The sequence below is a fragment of the Spinacia oleracea genome, chromosome 3 (genome assembly GCF_020520425.1).
Source record: "Spinacia oleracea cultivar Varoflay chromosome 3, BTI_SOV_V1, whole genome shotgun sequence".
NCBI lineage: Eukaryota > Viridiplantae > Streptophyta > Magnoliopsida > Caryophyllales > Amaranthaceae > Spinacia > Spinacia oleracea.
In genome coordinates, this window is record NC_079489.1 from 125,267,188 (window position 1) to 125,283,087 (window position 15,900).

General features: G+C 43.2%; 1 protein-coding gene and 1 pseudogene across 2 annotated transcripts; one reads left to right on the forward strand and one right to left on the reverse strand.

Annotated features, from left to right (window-relative positions):
* The first annotated feature begins 8,744 nt into the window (after positions 1-8,744).
* LOC110798165 (pentatricopeptide repeat-containing protein At5g65570-like) lies at positions 8,745-10,085 on the forward strand (annotated as a pseudogene).
* Positions 10,086-10,733: 648 nt separating this feature from the next.
* On the reverse strand, positions 10,734-15,296 carry LOC110798177 (probable 1-deoxy-D-xylulose-5-phosphate synthase 2, chloroplastic). Of its 2 annotated transcripts, none has more exons than XM_056840755.1 (10): positions 15,128-15,296; positions 14,738-14,905; positions 14,039-14,203; positions 13,688-13,838; positions 13,319-13,590; positions 12,944-13,217; positions 12,561-12,868; positions 12,202-12,483; positions 11,812-12,096; positions 10,734-11,724 (listed from the first exon to the last, which is right to left on the reverse strand). In XM_056840755.1, the coding sequence occupies exons 1-10, from the start codon at positions 15,215-15,217 to the stop codon at positions 11,707-11,709; spliced, it is 2,013 nt and encodes a 670-aa protein (XP_056696733.1). In that variant the 5' UTR covers positions 15,218-15,296; the 3' UTR covers positions 10,734-11,706. The 2 variants fall into 2 exon arrangements, with proteins under 2 accessions (XP_056696733.1, XP_021859037.1); XM_022003345.2 differs by having other exon boundaries at positions 10,734-11,729.
* Between the last annotated feature and the right edge of the window lie 604 nt (positions 15,297-15,900).

The window sequence follows — 15,900 nt, forward strand, 5'->3', positions numbered from 1 at the left end:
CTGAACGCCAAGCTGCTCTTGCAGAGGCTCGGGCCCAGAAGGCGACTTCCGAAGGTGACACTACTGCTGGGGGTTCTTCGAAGGATGCTCCCCTGGGGGCTGCTCCTGAGACTCCCAAGAGTTAGGGATTCGGGCAGTCGTCTTCTTCAGAGTCGGTCGGTTCCAGTTGAGGACTTCCGAATATGTGCTTGCCTTTCCCCCTTTTGCCTCGGCGCTGCGTTGTACTCATTTCTTTTTGTTTTCTTAGTACTTCGGTAGGCCGGTATTGTCTGTTGATGGCTGCCGATTTTAACTGTTTCATTTTGTTTTCAATTTTTGAGGTTTTCAATGTATTTGTACTTCCCCCAAATATTGAATAAAAAATGAATGTTTGTTACTTGGCTGCTTCTTTTCAATTTTGTACTTTCGCAATTTTAGGTCTTTGAATCCGTAGACTTTTCGAGCTCTTCTTTCTGTAGACTAGCTAAAAACCTTTTGATCTTGCGAGCTCTTTAAATCCGTAGATTTGTTAAGAGACTTTTTAACTTTGCGAGTTCTTCAAATCCGTAGATTTGCTAAGAGACTCTTTAGTTTTGCGAGTTCTTCAAATCCGTAGATCTGCTAAGAGACTCTTTAATTTTGCGAGTTCTTGAAATCCGTAGATCTGCTAAGAGACTCTTCAATTTTGCGAGTTCTTCAAATCCGTAGATCTGCTAAGAGACTCTTTAATTTTGCGAGTTCTTCAAATCCGTAGATCTGCTAAGAGACTCTTCAATTTTGCGAGTTCTTCAAATCCGTAGATCTGCTAAGAGACTCTTTAGTTTCCAGACTCTTCAAATCCGTCGATCTGCTCAGAGGTCTGGATTGTTCTTCCGATCTCTTGTGGTTCGGAAACCTGGGCAAGAGATCGCTAGTCTGCCTCTTAGTTATGCCTTCGGCGATCCGTGGATCTGAGCCGAAGTTTTATAACTTGATTCGAGCGACTGTTTGTGGCGAACAAGTTTTATCTGGTTATCGCGAATCCGAGGATTCTGGACGATTCCCTGAAGTGTATGACTTGGTCATTTCTTGAATTTTATCAAGGAATGGGCAAAGTCAACCTGTTTTTAGTCTCGGATTGATCAGATCCGAGGCTGCATATATATATAAGGGGACAATAAATATAGAGATAAGTTTAATGAAACACATGGTGCCAATGGCTTTCCTCTTCTCATTAAACAACTTACTTGGTTTACAGACAGAGATCATACAAAATATTTCTTGAGAACATCGGTATTCCAATGGTTCTTCAAAATTGTTCCATCTAACTGTTTCAGCATAAACGTGCCTGGCCTTTTTTCGGAATGGATGATGTATGGTCCTTCCCAAGTGGCTGAGAGTTTGCCATGGATCCGTCCTTTCTGAACCGAGGCGGCGTTTCTGAGCACTAGATCACCGACTTTTAGGGGTCTGGCGTTGACTCTTCGGTTGTAATGCTTGTTGACCCTCTGCAAATAGGCTGCGTTGAGTGTCCTTGCATCGTTCCGAGCTTCGTCCAGTAGATCGAGAGCTTCGGACAGAAGTTGGTTGTTGCTTTCTCCTTGGAGCCCATCATACCTGTTGTATGCCTGGATCCTCAGGCTTTCTGTTCCGATTTCCACAGGGATGACAGCTTCGGATCCATATACAAGGTGGAACAGTGTTTGCCCGGTAGCTTCTTTCTCAGTGGTCCGAAGGGACCATAGCGTTCCGGGTAGCTCTTCTAACCATTTGTTTTTGTCATCCTCGACTCTTTTCTTGAGTGCATTGAGGATGAGTTTGTTAGCAGCTTCGGCTTGCCCGTTGCTTTGTGGGTGGCAAACTGCCGAGTAAGCTAGGTGTATGCCGAACTGTTTGCACCATTTTTGCAACGGGATGTTGTCGAACTGTTTCCCGTGGTCGAAGACCATCAGTCTTGGTATGCCGAACCTTGTGATGATGTTCTGCCATATGAACTTGCGGACCTGAGGTTCGGTGATGGAGGAGACAGCTTCAGCTTCGATCCATTTGCTAAAATAGTCGACTCCTACAATCAACCACTTCTTCTGGTTCGTAGCTGAGGGGAAGGGGCCAATGATGTCTAACCCCCACTGTGCGAATGGTAAGGGATACAGTGTTGATTGTAGGGTTTGAGCTGGTTGATGGATGGCTGGTGCGAACTTTTGGCATTTCTCGCATTTCCTTGCCATCTGCTTTGCCTCGGAAACCCTAGTGGGCCACCAGTATCCGGCCTGAAGGACTTTATGTGCCAATGTCCTGCCTCCGATGTGGTTTCCGCATATCCCGAGGTGGATTTCTCTTAGGATGTAGTCAGCGTCTGTTGGACCCACACATTTTAGCAGCGGAGCGGAGAATGATTTCCTCATGAGCTCTCCTTCGGCGCTGATGATGAACCACTTGTTGAATCTTTTCAGTTTTCTCGCCTGCAGCTTATCCTCGGGAAGTTCTCCCCTTTCTTTGTATGCAACTACTGCGTCCATCCAGCTGGGTTCGGTACGTAAACTGCATACTGTGGTGGGTAGCAAGTCAATGCTTCTCTCTTGGTGAACTTCCACGTGGACCGACCTGTTTAGGTCGATGAGTGTTGAGCTCGCGAGTTTTGACAGTGCGTCTGCTTGCGTGTTTTGTCCTTGGGGAATGAGAATGACTTCAAAGGATCTTAACTTTGACGTTAAGGATTTAATTTTTGCTAAGTAAGCTGTCATGCTGGGCCACTTGGCCTCATACTCCCCTCGGATCTGGTTGGCTACAAGCTGGGAATCAGTTTTGAGGCAAACATGCTCGGCCTCCAGGGATAGGCAAAGCTCTATCCCTGCGATTGCGGCCTCATATTCGGCCTCGTTGTTAGTTGCTTTGAAGCCGAACTTCAATGCATACTCTATGCTTTTCCCCGTCGGGGGGATTAGTACAACTCCTGCTCCTGAGCCGTTTATTGTGGAAGATCCGTCAGTGAAGACCTCCCAAGTGCTTTTCGTATCATCCAGCATTTCCTGGTATGAGCACTCGGCCAAGAAGTCCGCCAACGCTTGTGCTTTGATTGCTGTCCTCGGCTGATATTTGATGCCGAACTCTGATAGTTCGAAGGCCCAGGCAGCCAATCTTCCTGACCTCTCTATTTTGTCGAGTACTTTCTCGAGCGGTTGGTCAGTTAGTACTGTGATCTGGTGGGAGTCGAAGTATGGCCTCAGTTTTCGTGCAGCTACCACTACTGCATATGCGACTTTCTCGATGAGCGGGTACCGAGTTTCGGCCCCTGTGAGTGTTCGGCTGGTGAAGTAGATTGGTTGTTGCTTCTTCTCTTCTTCCCGAAGAAGCACTGCGCTGACGGTTCCAGGGCTGACTGCGACATATAGGTACAGGGTTTCCCCCTCCTTTGGTCTGGCCAGTGTCGGCAGTTGAGCTAGGTGGGCTCTGAGTTGCTGAAAAGCTTCTTTTTGCTCCTGTTCCCATATCAGTTCGGGATCCACCTTCCTCGGGACCCCCTTTTTCTTGACTGGTTCTGCTTCTCCCCCGGGGAGGTTCTTTGGTTTCAGTGCTTTGAAGAAGGGGGCTCCCTTGTCCGAGGCTTTTGATATGAACCTTGTTAGTGCGGCTAACCTGCCGGTTAGCCTCTGCACATCTCTTTTGGTCTTCGGCTCGGGTAAATCCAATGCCGCTTGGACTTTGTCTGGGTTCGCGTCAATTCCTCTTTCGCTCACCATGAATCCAAGGAACTTCCCTGACTTCACCCCGAAGACGCATTTTTTTGGGTTCAGCTTCATGCTGTATTTCCTCAGATTTCCGAAGGTCTCTGCCAAGTCTTTGACATGGTCTTCCTCCTTGATGCTTTTTACGATGGAGTCATCCACATAGACCTCCACATTCCTCCCTTTCTGGTCGGCGAAGACGTGATCAACTAGCCTCTGGTAGGTGGCTCCGGCATTTTTCAAGCCGAAAGGCATCATTTTGTAGTTGAACACTCCTGCACTTGTGATGAATGCTGTCTTTGCCCTGTCGTCGGGGTGCATGAACACTTGGTGGTAGCCTGAAAAGGCATCCATGAAGCTGAGCAGTGCATGGCCGCTGGTGGAGTCAACCAATTGATCTATCCTTGGCAGGGGATAGCAGTCTTTGGGGCAGGCTCGGTTCAGATCTGTGAAATCCACGCACATTCGCCAGGAGCCGTTCGCTTTTTTGACCATCACCACGTTGGCCAGCCATTTCGGATACATGCATGGTTCGATGAATCCGGCCTCTTGCAACTTTTTCACCTCCTCGGCGATGGCTTTGTTTTTCTCCGAGGAGTAGTTCCTCTTTTTTTTCTTGACTGGCCGAGCTTCAGCGTTGACGTCCAGCTTGTGACAAATCAGCTTCGGATTTATCCCTGGCATATCTGCTGCTGACCATGCAAAATGTCTTTGTGATCCCTGAGTAATCGGATTAAATCGATTCGGAGCCCCGAGCTTAGGCCCTTGCCTATTCGGACGCTCCTGTCTGAATTATCTTCGAGGAAGATATCCTCCATTTCTTGATCTGGTTCAGGAGATAGGGTTTCGGGGCGGGCATCAACTTCTGCGGGAGATAGGCTGCTCGTGCTTGCTCTTCTCCTTTTTGCCTCGCTTTCCTCTCCTGTAGCTCCTTTTTCTTCCTCGGGGCCGTCCCCTAGTTTGGGCTTTCGGACAGCAGTGTGGCAGGTTCTTCTTGCGACCTCTTGATCGCCTCTAATTCGCTCGGCGAACCCTGCGTCCGAGACGTATATCATCAGCTGATGGTATGTGGAGGGGACTGCTTGCATCTTGTGGATCATGGTTCTTCCCATGATTACGTTGTATACGGAATCGCAATCCATCACCAAAAATTCGTCCCGAAGGGTTTTTGCTGCTTGGCCTTCTCCCACCGTGACTGGCAGGGTGATCTTTCCTCGAGGGATAGCTGCGGATCCGTTGAATCCGATCAGAGGATAACTGACTTTCGTCAGTGCTTCCTCTGATTCTTCGAGGATCAGCTGCTCGAAGCAGTTTCTGAAGATGATATTGACGGCACTTCCTCCGTCGACTAACACTCGATGTACGTTGTGGTTATTGAGGTCCATGGAAATGACTAGAGGATCGTCATGTTTGTATTGGACTCCGAAGCAATCATCAGCAGTGAAGGTCATGTTCGGGGGGTGTGGCTGGTTGTCTCCCACCGCGCTGAAGTTGACCCGATGGGAGAGGGCTCTTAGGTGTTTCTTGCTGGCCTGGCCAGACTTCTGCCCTCCGAACACCACTAGGATGTCGTTTTTCTTGTGTCCTGTTGCTTCGTAGACCCTCTTCTGGGGTTGCTCATGTTGTTTGCCACTGGCGGCCTTTTCTTTTTCCTCTCTTCAGTCTAACAAGTACTGTTTCAGGTAGCCTCGGCGAACGAGGTCCTCAATGTTGTCTTTCAGCGAGTTGCATTCTTCGGTGTGGTGACCGAAGTCATCATGAAACTCGCACCATTTGTTCTTGTTTCTCCGAGCTGGGTTGGACTTGAGCTTCCCCGGTAGTTTCCACTTTTCATCATTTCTGTTGAGGCTAAAGATCTCTTTTCGGGGCAGAGCTAGTGGAGTGTAGTTAGTGTATTTGGGTTGAAGTTCACCCCTTCTCCCGTCTTTCTTCGGGCTCATCTCTCTAGCTCCTACTTTCTCCTTCCCTTTCCTTGAGCCGCCCTCGGGCTTGCTCTGGGTATTCTTTGTGTCTCTCGGATCCGACGATCCTTTCAATCTTGCAGCGGCCTTGTTGAACTCTTCGGTTCTGATGAACGCATCAGCCATTTGGAGCACGTCAGCTATTCTGGAGGGGTTCTTCATTGAGAGTTCGTCACGGAACTTCCCTTCCTGGAGCGCGTGCTTCAAGGCGAAGATGGCCACGTCTGGCTGCAAGTTTGGTATGTTTGTTGATTCCTTCATGAATCTGGCCATGAATTCTCTTAGACTTTCGTCTCTTTCTTGTTGGATTGAGGTCAGTTCTGCTGTGGTTCGCTCGGGGCGATTGTTGCTCACGAACTGTGTGCAGAATCTCTTTTTCAGCTTTTTCCAGCTCTTGATCGATCCCTTCGGCAGCGATCTAAACCACTCTCCCGCCACTCCGGTTAGCGTGGTTGGGAAATATTTACACCAACATGCTTCGGAGTAGGGACTCAAGAACATTTGCTGCTCGTAGGAGATGACATGATCCCTCGGATCTGTGATTCCGCTATAGGTTAGGTGTGCTGGCAGTCTTACCTTCGGTATTTCTTCCATGATCAGCTCGTCCGAGAAAGGGGATGACGTGGGAGTCATGATTCTTTTCCCGAGTCTAGCCCTGATGCCTTCGTTTGCCGAGGTTCTGTGATTAGAACGTTCGGGCGTACGATGGGGGCTAGGGGTTCGATCATGCCTCCTGTCTCTTCTTCTTTCTCGGCTACTGACCTTGGGTCGTTCGCCAGATCTGCTTGGTTCGCCTACCCCGAGTCTCGTATGGATCGAAGGTCTTAACCTCGAGTGGACCGAAGGCCTCAACCTGCTGAGCACCGAGCTTCGGACCCGAGTGTCACGAGTAGTCGATTCGCTTTGGAGAGCTGTTGGAGTAGGCGACGGTCTTGCAAACCAATCTGGTTGTTGTTGTGCCCTTTTTTGGGTGTCCCACGTGCTTTCCATCCATCTCGACGTCAGGTGTGTTCCTGTCAAGGGGAGGAGTTCTCTTTCGGGTCTGGACACTTCTACACTGGGCTGTTCGTTCAGCCTTCGCCTGGTCCTCCTCTCCTCTCTGCGGTCTTTCGCCAATCCTTGCTGCTTCTCATTGAAGAGGAAGTTTTGCATGATGGTCATGGCCGCAGTGAGCTCTTCCCTAGTTGGAATCGGAGGTCCTGCGTTTGTGGCGGTCGTAGCTCTGCTTGGCTGTGACCTCGCCATCGATTGAGGGCGCTCCTCTTCGTCAGATTCCGAATCTGACCGCACTATCATGTCGTCATCATCGTTGTTGATAACATCATTAGCCATTTTGCAGAAAGAGGTGGTTAATGTCTTTCAAAAGGCTTTGAAGTGTTCTTCCCCACAGACGGCGCCAAATTGTTCCGGTGTTGTAAAGATGGAAACAATGGGCTTCGAATGAAGGCCCTTTCGTATGTGTTGAAGATCTTGCTTGTTTGAATGAGTAGAGTCCGAATTCACCTGCACAAGAGCAAAGTCACTAGCCTCGGGGGTGTTTCCGAGGAAAGTCCCTCCGATGCCTAAGTAAGAACGATGCTCGGATTCTAGAGAGAAGTTCTCTAGAAGAGTAGTCTTAAGGCGATAAATTGGACGTACCTTGAGGTGTGAGCCTTGGCGGCCTATTTATAGTGTTTGCATAATAAATGCCCATAGGTCATTTATTACTTTTGGGCCTTGGGCCTTGATGGATGGCTGACTAGCCATTGGTAGGTTTGATGCTGTTTGTTTAGAGCCATTGGGCTTTGGACTTAGTGGCCCAATTGAGAATCAATTGGGAGCCCAAACATTATCTAGTAAGGAATATGGAGTATAATATATCACTGCATTATGCATTTTGTTAACCATCAACGTAACCCCATCTCCTTCCTGGAGAAGTTGAATCTGCGTTATTTTAGTGACCCATATTTAGTTTCATATCTTATTTCCTAACTGTAATACTGCTGTGCTGTTGGTTTTGTTATGTCACAAAATGTTGATAATAAATTTTACTAATATTTTCTGCTTTAATCACGCGGATGCTGCATGTTCTACATTAATTCTAAGGTGATGCAAATTTGCATAGTTCTGATATAATCATTTGACAAAATTGTAACGTGGATCAGATATGATTTCAGGTGCAACTGTCATTGTTCACGAATCACGATCCTTTTCCTGGTACCGATGGTAAGGTCATCATACACGGGACCCCTGATCAAACCCGGCCCTTTCAGCAAAGAGCATGTGTGGTCCTGGTCATTAAGTGAGGATCGGAATTGAAGGGCCATTTCAAGCTTGCAACAAATGTACAATATTATGTGAGCTGCACAAGTAATACGGAAGTTGCGACTCAATTTTTGGTTTGGAAGCAATTCAGGGTGGCCAGTTGTACAGTACAGTATGATCCCTGGATTAAAACAATGCATGCAAGATGCAACTTTGGTCAGCATTGGTTTGTACGGAGTATGTTATTTGTTTATACTTCGTAGAAATGAATGTTGATGTTAGGAAACACTCGGATTCTACATTCAGATAGTTGATGGTTTACGTACGACCTCTATGTTTAGATATGTGATTAGCGAACTACTACCTGTAGGAAACAATGTCATTAGAATAGAGATATTACTCTATTAGCTTGATGAGCACGTACTTGTCTTGACTCTTGACTCTTGACTCTTGACTCTTGACTCTTGACTCTTGAGAGGAGCATTAGCAGGAAAATATCCAATTGTTTTTCTAATTTCAGAATTTCGTAGAAATACAATCCAAAAACATGTACGATTATATTATTATGGAAAGTGAATGGCAAGAAAAATAGATTGTACAATTACAACACATACAACTATACAAGTGTGCTTACCTGTTTGACTTTTGTTCTTCCAAGTTAAAAAAATAAAATAAAATATTTGACTTGCTTTTAACAGTGTTATATTTATGTCTGCAAAAAATAATAACCTGAATATGTATCGAAAAACGCATACTTTAAATTTCGTGCTTCGCTTCTAAATTGCTAACACAGGTACATGGCTAAAAGAACATTATTTTAGATTTAGATGAAATAATTCTTATTAAAATGAAAAATAGTTAACTTTTACTGGATAACTTTTAAGCATTTTGATCACGTGTAACAAGTATGTGTAACTGTAACTCATCATGTTACTTGCATCTTCCTATGTAGCAAAATTGCTACTATGAAATGGCGGGTAAAAGCATGGAAATCTTTGAAATTTGTGAGGGCTCTACAAACGAACGCATTCAATCAAACATTCAAACCCAACAAAAAACAACTACATCTCCTACCCAGAGCCTCAATCCAGTCAGATCTTCCATTGCATCTTCGTGTCACAAACCTCAAAGACGCCCCAGAGTTCTATTTCTCTCTTATCCAACCATCAAAATCAGCGGAAGAAGTCAGCAAGATTCAAACCAACATGGAGATTCACGGTTTTCCTCACCTAAGATTAGGAACTAATCTATTGGGTACATGGCAGCCTTGGTTATGCACACCAGCTGTTCGATGAATTGCCTCAAAGACATGTTGTTGCTTGGAATGCCATGATTTCTTGCTATATTAGAAAGGGAGGAGTGCTGATTGCTGAAGCCGCGTTTGTTTGTATAAAAGAATGGCATTGGAAGGAGTTTGTCCGGTTGATTTTACCCCGTCCAGTGTTCTGAAGGCATTTTCTGATCTGGGACTTGTTTTTGATGGCCAAAAAGCTCAAGGAAAAGCTGTTGTTTTGGGTTGGAGGTCTCAAATGTGTTTGTTGGAAGTACCCTTGTTGATATGTACACCATGCTTGGTCAAATGAGGACTTCCCTCCGAGATGTGGTCTTATTTACTACTTTGGTTGTGGCTATGTTCAAAATGGGGAGGATTGTTAAGCAATGCAGGGTTTTTATCAGATGATTAAAGGAGTTAAGGTTTACAGTTGGATTAGTTTATTGGAGCTGTCATAATTGATTTATATGGGAGGTGTGGCTGGGTGGAATATGTGAAGTGAGTTTATGATGGTTTGTTCATCCGTGATTTTGTGATTGTGAACACAATGATGTATGCATATGTTCAGAAGAATCAGAATGGTTTTGAACATGAAATACTTGAACTGTTTCAAAGAATGAAAGCCATGGGGCATGAACCAATGACGCTACTCTTGTTAGTGATCTGTACTTCTTTTAGCTTGCGCCAATACAGGTTGACGAAGGCTGCCACAACTTTGACACTTTCATTGGCTATTCTATCATTCGGATAACTAAAGAACACTATGCTTGCATGGTAGATATAAATGGACGTACTGAAAGGCTTCAGGATGCAGAATTGCTTATAAATAAAGTTGATAATCCTGATATATATTGTTTAGTGGAAGACTCTGCTGAGTGTATGCAGGGAGGATCCTTTATAAAGTACTTGAACTATCACCTGGAGATGAGGGAAGCTTAGTTCTATCCTCCAATATTTATGCATAAAAAGGCAGTTGGAGTCATGTTATTGGCGTGAAGTCTTTAATGAGGGAGAATGGATTGAAAAAGAGTCCCACAATGATTGACCTGTGTCATAATAGGAAGATGTGTCACACTTTCATGGCAGAATATTGCTTCCACCCAAGATTCAAAGAAATAGATTATATAATTAAGGAACTGACGAAGAAAGTTAAGAAGTTGTGGTATGTTCCAGCTACTAAGTATGTGTTACAGGACCTGGATGAGAAGGAGAAGACTAGAAGAGAGATCCTTGTGCTACCACAATGAGAAACTAGCCATAGCTTATTCTCTATGGAAAAGTTTGTTACAAAAGTTGTTGGGAGAGAGATAGTTGCCAGAGATGCGAAGAGATCTCACCATTTTAAGGATGGGGTTTGCTCTTGCAGAGATTATTGGTGATCCATGTATGGTAATTTTGGTTAGTGGAGGTAACCAAAGTACTTTGCTGTCTCACAAGTTGCGTGGATGTCTGCCGCCTGATAGTGGTTTGCTGATTCTTCTCTCTGATACTTGATCTTCTCCACCTGATTGTTGCGATGACGAAGAATTGAATACCATTGAACCAGGATACAATTTTGGCAAGGGCTCCATATAAGGAGGTATGGTTACAGTTCTGTGTATGTGGTGCATCTGTGCTGTATTATATTTTAATTCTACCTTTGTGAGTCATTTACTTTTTAAACATGGTTATTCTGTTTTCTCCTTTGAGGGTCTTTGGAAATTGACCTGTGCTTTGGTTTAATCTGCCTAATTTTCAGGAGAGCAGCAATGGGAATTCATTGTGTTTGTCAGTTTGTGTTAATTGTCAGTTTAAAGGAAAGTGAGGAAGTCAAGATCCTTAGGCCCATTTTGTGTCTTATCTTGTGTCTCAATTCTCAAACACTTTTTATTCTACCACTTCACTAACACAAATTACCTAAGGCAACTATTTTAGGTAGATGAGGCAGAAGTGAAGTGTCATATCAGAAGAAAGTATCTAACCTCATGGTTGGATGGTTATATACTTTTCTATTTAGTTTTCGACCGTGACCCATATGCCCTCCCCCTTCCCCCCACTAGGCACTACCGGCCTCTAGCCAAGGTTAGCTTTGAGAAGAGATAAGCACACCCTTCTTATGTATCTAGCTACTACATAATCATGGCAGTTTTTTGCCTTGTAATGGGGGATCAGTTTGTTGTCCTCCTGGGAATAGTCTACTACTTTCATAATCAAAATTTAATGATGCATGATTAATAACTCCTTGATTTGTTGTTTGTACCTCTTCTGGGTAAATAAGAAGTATGATATGTGTTGCTTATGCTAAAGGGGTACAACCGCGCAGGTATATGTGGTAACCTTCAAAAAATGCCACTCTGTTTTCAATACAGGTATTCCACTACCAAATTCCACGATACATGGATTTACCCTTGAAGGCAACTTATTTCTGCACACCTATTTTCTGGAACTAAAGCGTAGAGCTTCTTTTTTCTTTCCAAGCATAGACAACACAGTTGCAGCTATATGTTTAGGAGTCAATCCTGCTTCTTCTAACTGATTTTCGTAGTCTCCATGATCAATGTATCTATCAGGAAGGATGATAGCTCTGAACTGTGTAAAATGAAAAGTGGTGAGTCTAAAGCATAAGAAATATAAATGGGGCTTGAATTTCAGATATTAGCTGAAAAGTTACCTTGAGATATCCATCCATAATACCATTCAGACAGAGGAAGTGTGACACATGAGATGCAAAGCCTCCTATAGAACCCTCCTCAACAACTATGAGTATTTCATGTTCATTTGCTAGCTGTTTAATTAGATTACCATCAAGAGGTTTGCAGAACCTTGCATCAGCTACTGTCACTGAGATATCTGAGAATTTTAGCAAAACCGAGGCTTCTAAGCATTTCTGGACAATAGATCCATATCCCAATAACGCAACCCTGCTCCCCTCGACCAATATTCTTCCCTTTCCAACCTGTTCAAGTAGAAATACATTAAGCTTTCTTAATGGTAGGTATAGTTCTTTACTTATATATTCTTGTTCTTATAGAATATCAAACTGGTTGTTTTTGGTGCTAACCTCAAGTGGTATTCCTTTATTGTTCAGAGGAAGGGAAACTCCTATCCCATTTCCCCTTGGGTACCTGAAGCAGCTTGGTCTGTCATCAATAGCTGCTGCAGTTGCAACCATGTGCATCAGCTCTGCTTCATTGGATGGAGCCATGACCACCATATTAGGCAAACAAGCCATGTAGGTGATATCAAACGCACCACAGTGAGTTGGTCCATCTCCACCTACTAAACCTGCTCTATCCATTGCGAATCTCACTGGCAGTTTCTGAAGATCTACGTCATGTATTACCTGCATATTCCCATCAAGACATTAGCAGGGTAGCTACAAAATTAAGGGTTTTATATATGACCAATATGATGGTTCACCTGATCAAATCCTCGTTGTAGGAATGATGAGTAGATGGTGCAAAAAGGCTTGAGGCCCTCGGTAGCCAAACCTGCTGCAAATGTTACTGCATGTTGTTCTGTTATACCCACGTCAAAGCAGCGATCCGGGAATCTGTTTTGGAAATAATTTAGACCTGTTCCTCCACCCATTGCAGCATGAACAGCCACTATCTTCTCATCTTCTTCAGCTTCTTTTATCAATGATTCAGCAAAGTACCGTGTATGTGACAGTGTTTGAGATTTGGACTTAAACTGCTCCCCTGATCTGGGATCAAACTTTACAACCCCTGAAGAAATTGATTGTAAGAAACATGAAAATTCCATAATGTCAGAAGAGATAGAGTTTCAGTTTGTAACCTCACCATGCATTTTATCAGATGCTCCCTCTGCTGGTGGATAGCCCTTTCCTTTCTCGGTCACCACATGAATTAGAACTGGTCCTGGTGCTGGGATTTCTTTAACTTGCTTAAAAATGGTGATCAGGTCTTCCATGTTATGCCCATCCACTGGTCCAATGTAGTATAAGCCGAGTTCCTCAAAGAGAGTTGATCCTGCACTACTGATCATGCCTCTTGCATACTCATCAACTTTTGCTGCAACCATGTTTGTTTTCCCTCCAATTTGCTTTGAGATGCTCTGTACAACAGAGAAATACAAGTCAGATGTCTGTTTCCAGAAATGGAAAAAAGACTGACAACTCACAACATACTAAAGATTTTACTGCCATTTATGTCTACCTTGGCTGCTTCACGTAGTTTCCGGAAATTTGAGGATGCTTGGAGCTTTGCTAGTGTTCTACTGAGTGCCCCGACAGGAGTTGCAGGGCCATTAAGTGTTGCAGTGGGCAAAGAGACTTGCTTATTGTCATTGAGTATGACAATCAGGTTAGTGTCAAGGTACCCTGCATTATTTAAAGCTTCATATGCTTGTCCTGCAGTCATTGCTCCATCACCAATCACTGAGATAACATTATTGCTTTTCCCTAGAAGATCTCTTGCAATTGCCATACCTGCAGATTGTTATGCTAGCTTCCTTTAATGAAGTCACATGCTTTTAGTTTATGATAAGACATAAAAAGTGCTAATTTGAGATCATTAAATTTATACCAAGACCAGCAGATATGCTAGTAGAACTATGCCCTACACCAAAAGCATCATAGATACTCTCCTCTCTTTTAGGAAACCCTGCAAGCCCCGAGGTTTTCCTTATTGTGTGCATCTTAGATCTTCTTCCTGTTAGGATTTTATGTGCATATGCCTGCAAATTCATTACATTTGTTTTTTCATTAACTATTGGGAAAAGATTGCGTATCTATCCTCGTCCTCTCCTCCCATTTCCCTTGCTCTAGCAAATGAACCAAACAGATGAAAACAAAGTTCAAAACTGATTTTTCCACTAACTGCAGTACCAAAACTGTTTGAAAGAAAATCATTATATTCCAATGATAGTTTTGTTACCTGATGACCAACATCCCATATAATCTTGTCTTCAGGTGTGTTGAAGACATGGTGTAGTGCTACTGTTAAATCCACCACCCCTAAGCTAGAACTCAGGTGCCCGCCTGTCTTTGCCACTGTATACACAAGTTCCGCCCTAACCTCTGCTCCAAGTTGTTCAAGGTCCTGAACAACAACTATTTCATTAGGCAAAGGGAGGAGGGGCACATAAATATTTTAGTAGTCAGATTTTATTCTCATTTGTTGTCATGAGGCAAAAGGATCTTCCTTTCATATTGTCAGAAACAAGCTTTGTCCTTTGAGTAGTGGTCTATAATTTAATGTCAGATTGGAAGATTGTAGAAACAATGAAATCATGATTCTCTAGCCTATTGCATTATTTTCTGTGACCCTGTCGGTTACAGAAAGCGGTGAGAATTAGGCTCCGTTTGGTTTGGTGTAAAACGTTTTTAATGCAAATTGATTTTCAATGAAAGATATTTTTCTAAGGGAAAACTCAATTTCAAACTAGTTTTTCCACTTTTGTGGGAGCCTAAATAGATAAAGTTTTTCTATTTGATAGGTGGAAAACTCAATTTCAAACTACTTTCCACCTTTGAGGGACTCATGGAAAAAACTTTTCTACCCTATCAAAGTATCAAACAGAGCCTAAATAACAGCAGAATGGCGGTATGCCAGAAACTAGAATAATTGTGTTACCTGAGTAGATAGGTTTTTCATGTGCAGAGGATAATTGACAGTATCTAACATTGGAGTGGGTGGTTTTTCTCCGGTGAAGTCGATTTTCCAACCATCTTTTTCTTTTCTTATCGACTTGCTACTTTGATTCTCCTTGTTTGAGCTGCTAGCTGAAGCTTTCGCAGAGATCTGCAAAATCACGCCATCATTTGAACATATATGCATGCAATCTGTATGTTGATTCAGTAACTTAGTCATGTATTAAACATTCTCAATCCCAATAAAACAACCATCACAGTACTTTTACAGTACAGTTTGCATCTTTTCGTTGCAATGACTGTAATAATATCGGTGTAGTTGTAAACTTATAGTTTCTAGGCAATCACTTATACTATACAGTAATAGGAAAACCTGTTTTGGGTTAGGTTTGTTTCTGAAAGATGGTGATAAATTTGTTGGCAGGGGTGACTTTGGCATCATCACAGATCCTCTTACCGCCATTGCAGTTTCTAAACTTCGTTTTTTAACTACTGAAACTCCAAAGTAATTTCAAGCAAACTTTGATATTTTTGAGCTCCAATATTTGAAGCACAAGGGTGACGGGAGATTTTATAGAATCCATGTGAAATAGAGAAAACTGTACTGGTTTTGTCGGTCTTTTTCCTGCGGAATCTAAGGGTGACAGTGACAGTGACATAGACATACAGATGAAGTTTGAGTATATGTTTTACACTCAAATTCTTAGCAATTTTTATAGAAATAATTGCAATTATTCAGCGTGACAGGTCTGAAAATAACCAAGATCGTGATAAATGTGTTAAGTTGATGATTATAAAGGGAGAAGAAAAACTTCAAATTTTCCGCAAGGAATTGGATTGGGACGTTTCGGTGTTTAAATGGGTAAAATACGAACGTAGTGCATATGTGAATATGTGATGTGATGTTGACGAAATCCTGACGTGATTAGGGGTTTAATGTCAATTATCGAAAAAAATATTAGATTTTCATTTTAGTATCACACTCAAATATTACCCTTTTCTTCAAAAGAAATGGTCTTACGGAGTATCATATACGAGCCCCTTAAAATTACATACATTGTCATTTGTCAACATTAAGCCGACGCGTGATTTATTGATGCTTCCCTTAAATAAACAAATGACCCGCAATCCAATGAAGATGTATGA

What these genes read in the sequence shown, in the direction of transcription:
- LOC110798177 (XM_022003345.2), bottom strand. Translation starts at nt 15,217, where the DNA reads ATGGCGGTAAGAGGATCTGTGATGATGCCAAAGTCACCCCTGCCAACA. An exon ending in TATGGGATGTTGGTCATCAG is followed by an intron (nt 13,839 to 14,038) that starts GTAACAAAACTA and finishes ATGAATTTGCAG; the next exon opens with GCATATGCACATAAAATCCT. An exon ending in TTATGGATGGATATCTCAAG is followed by an intron (nt 11,730 to 11,811) that starts GTAACTTTTCAG and finishes CATTTTACACAG; the next exon opens with TTCAGAGCTATCATCCTTCC.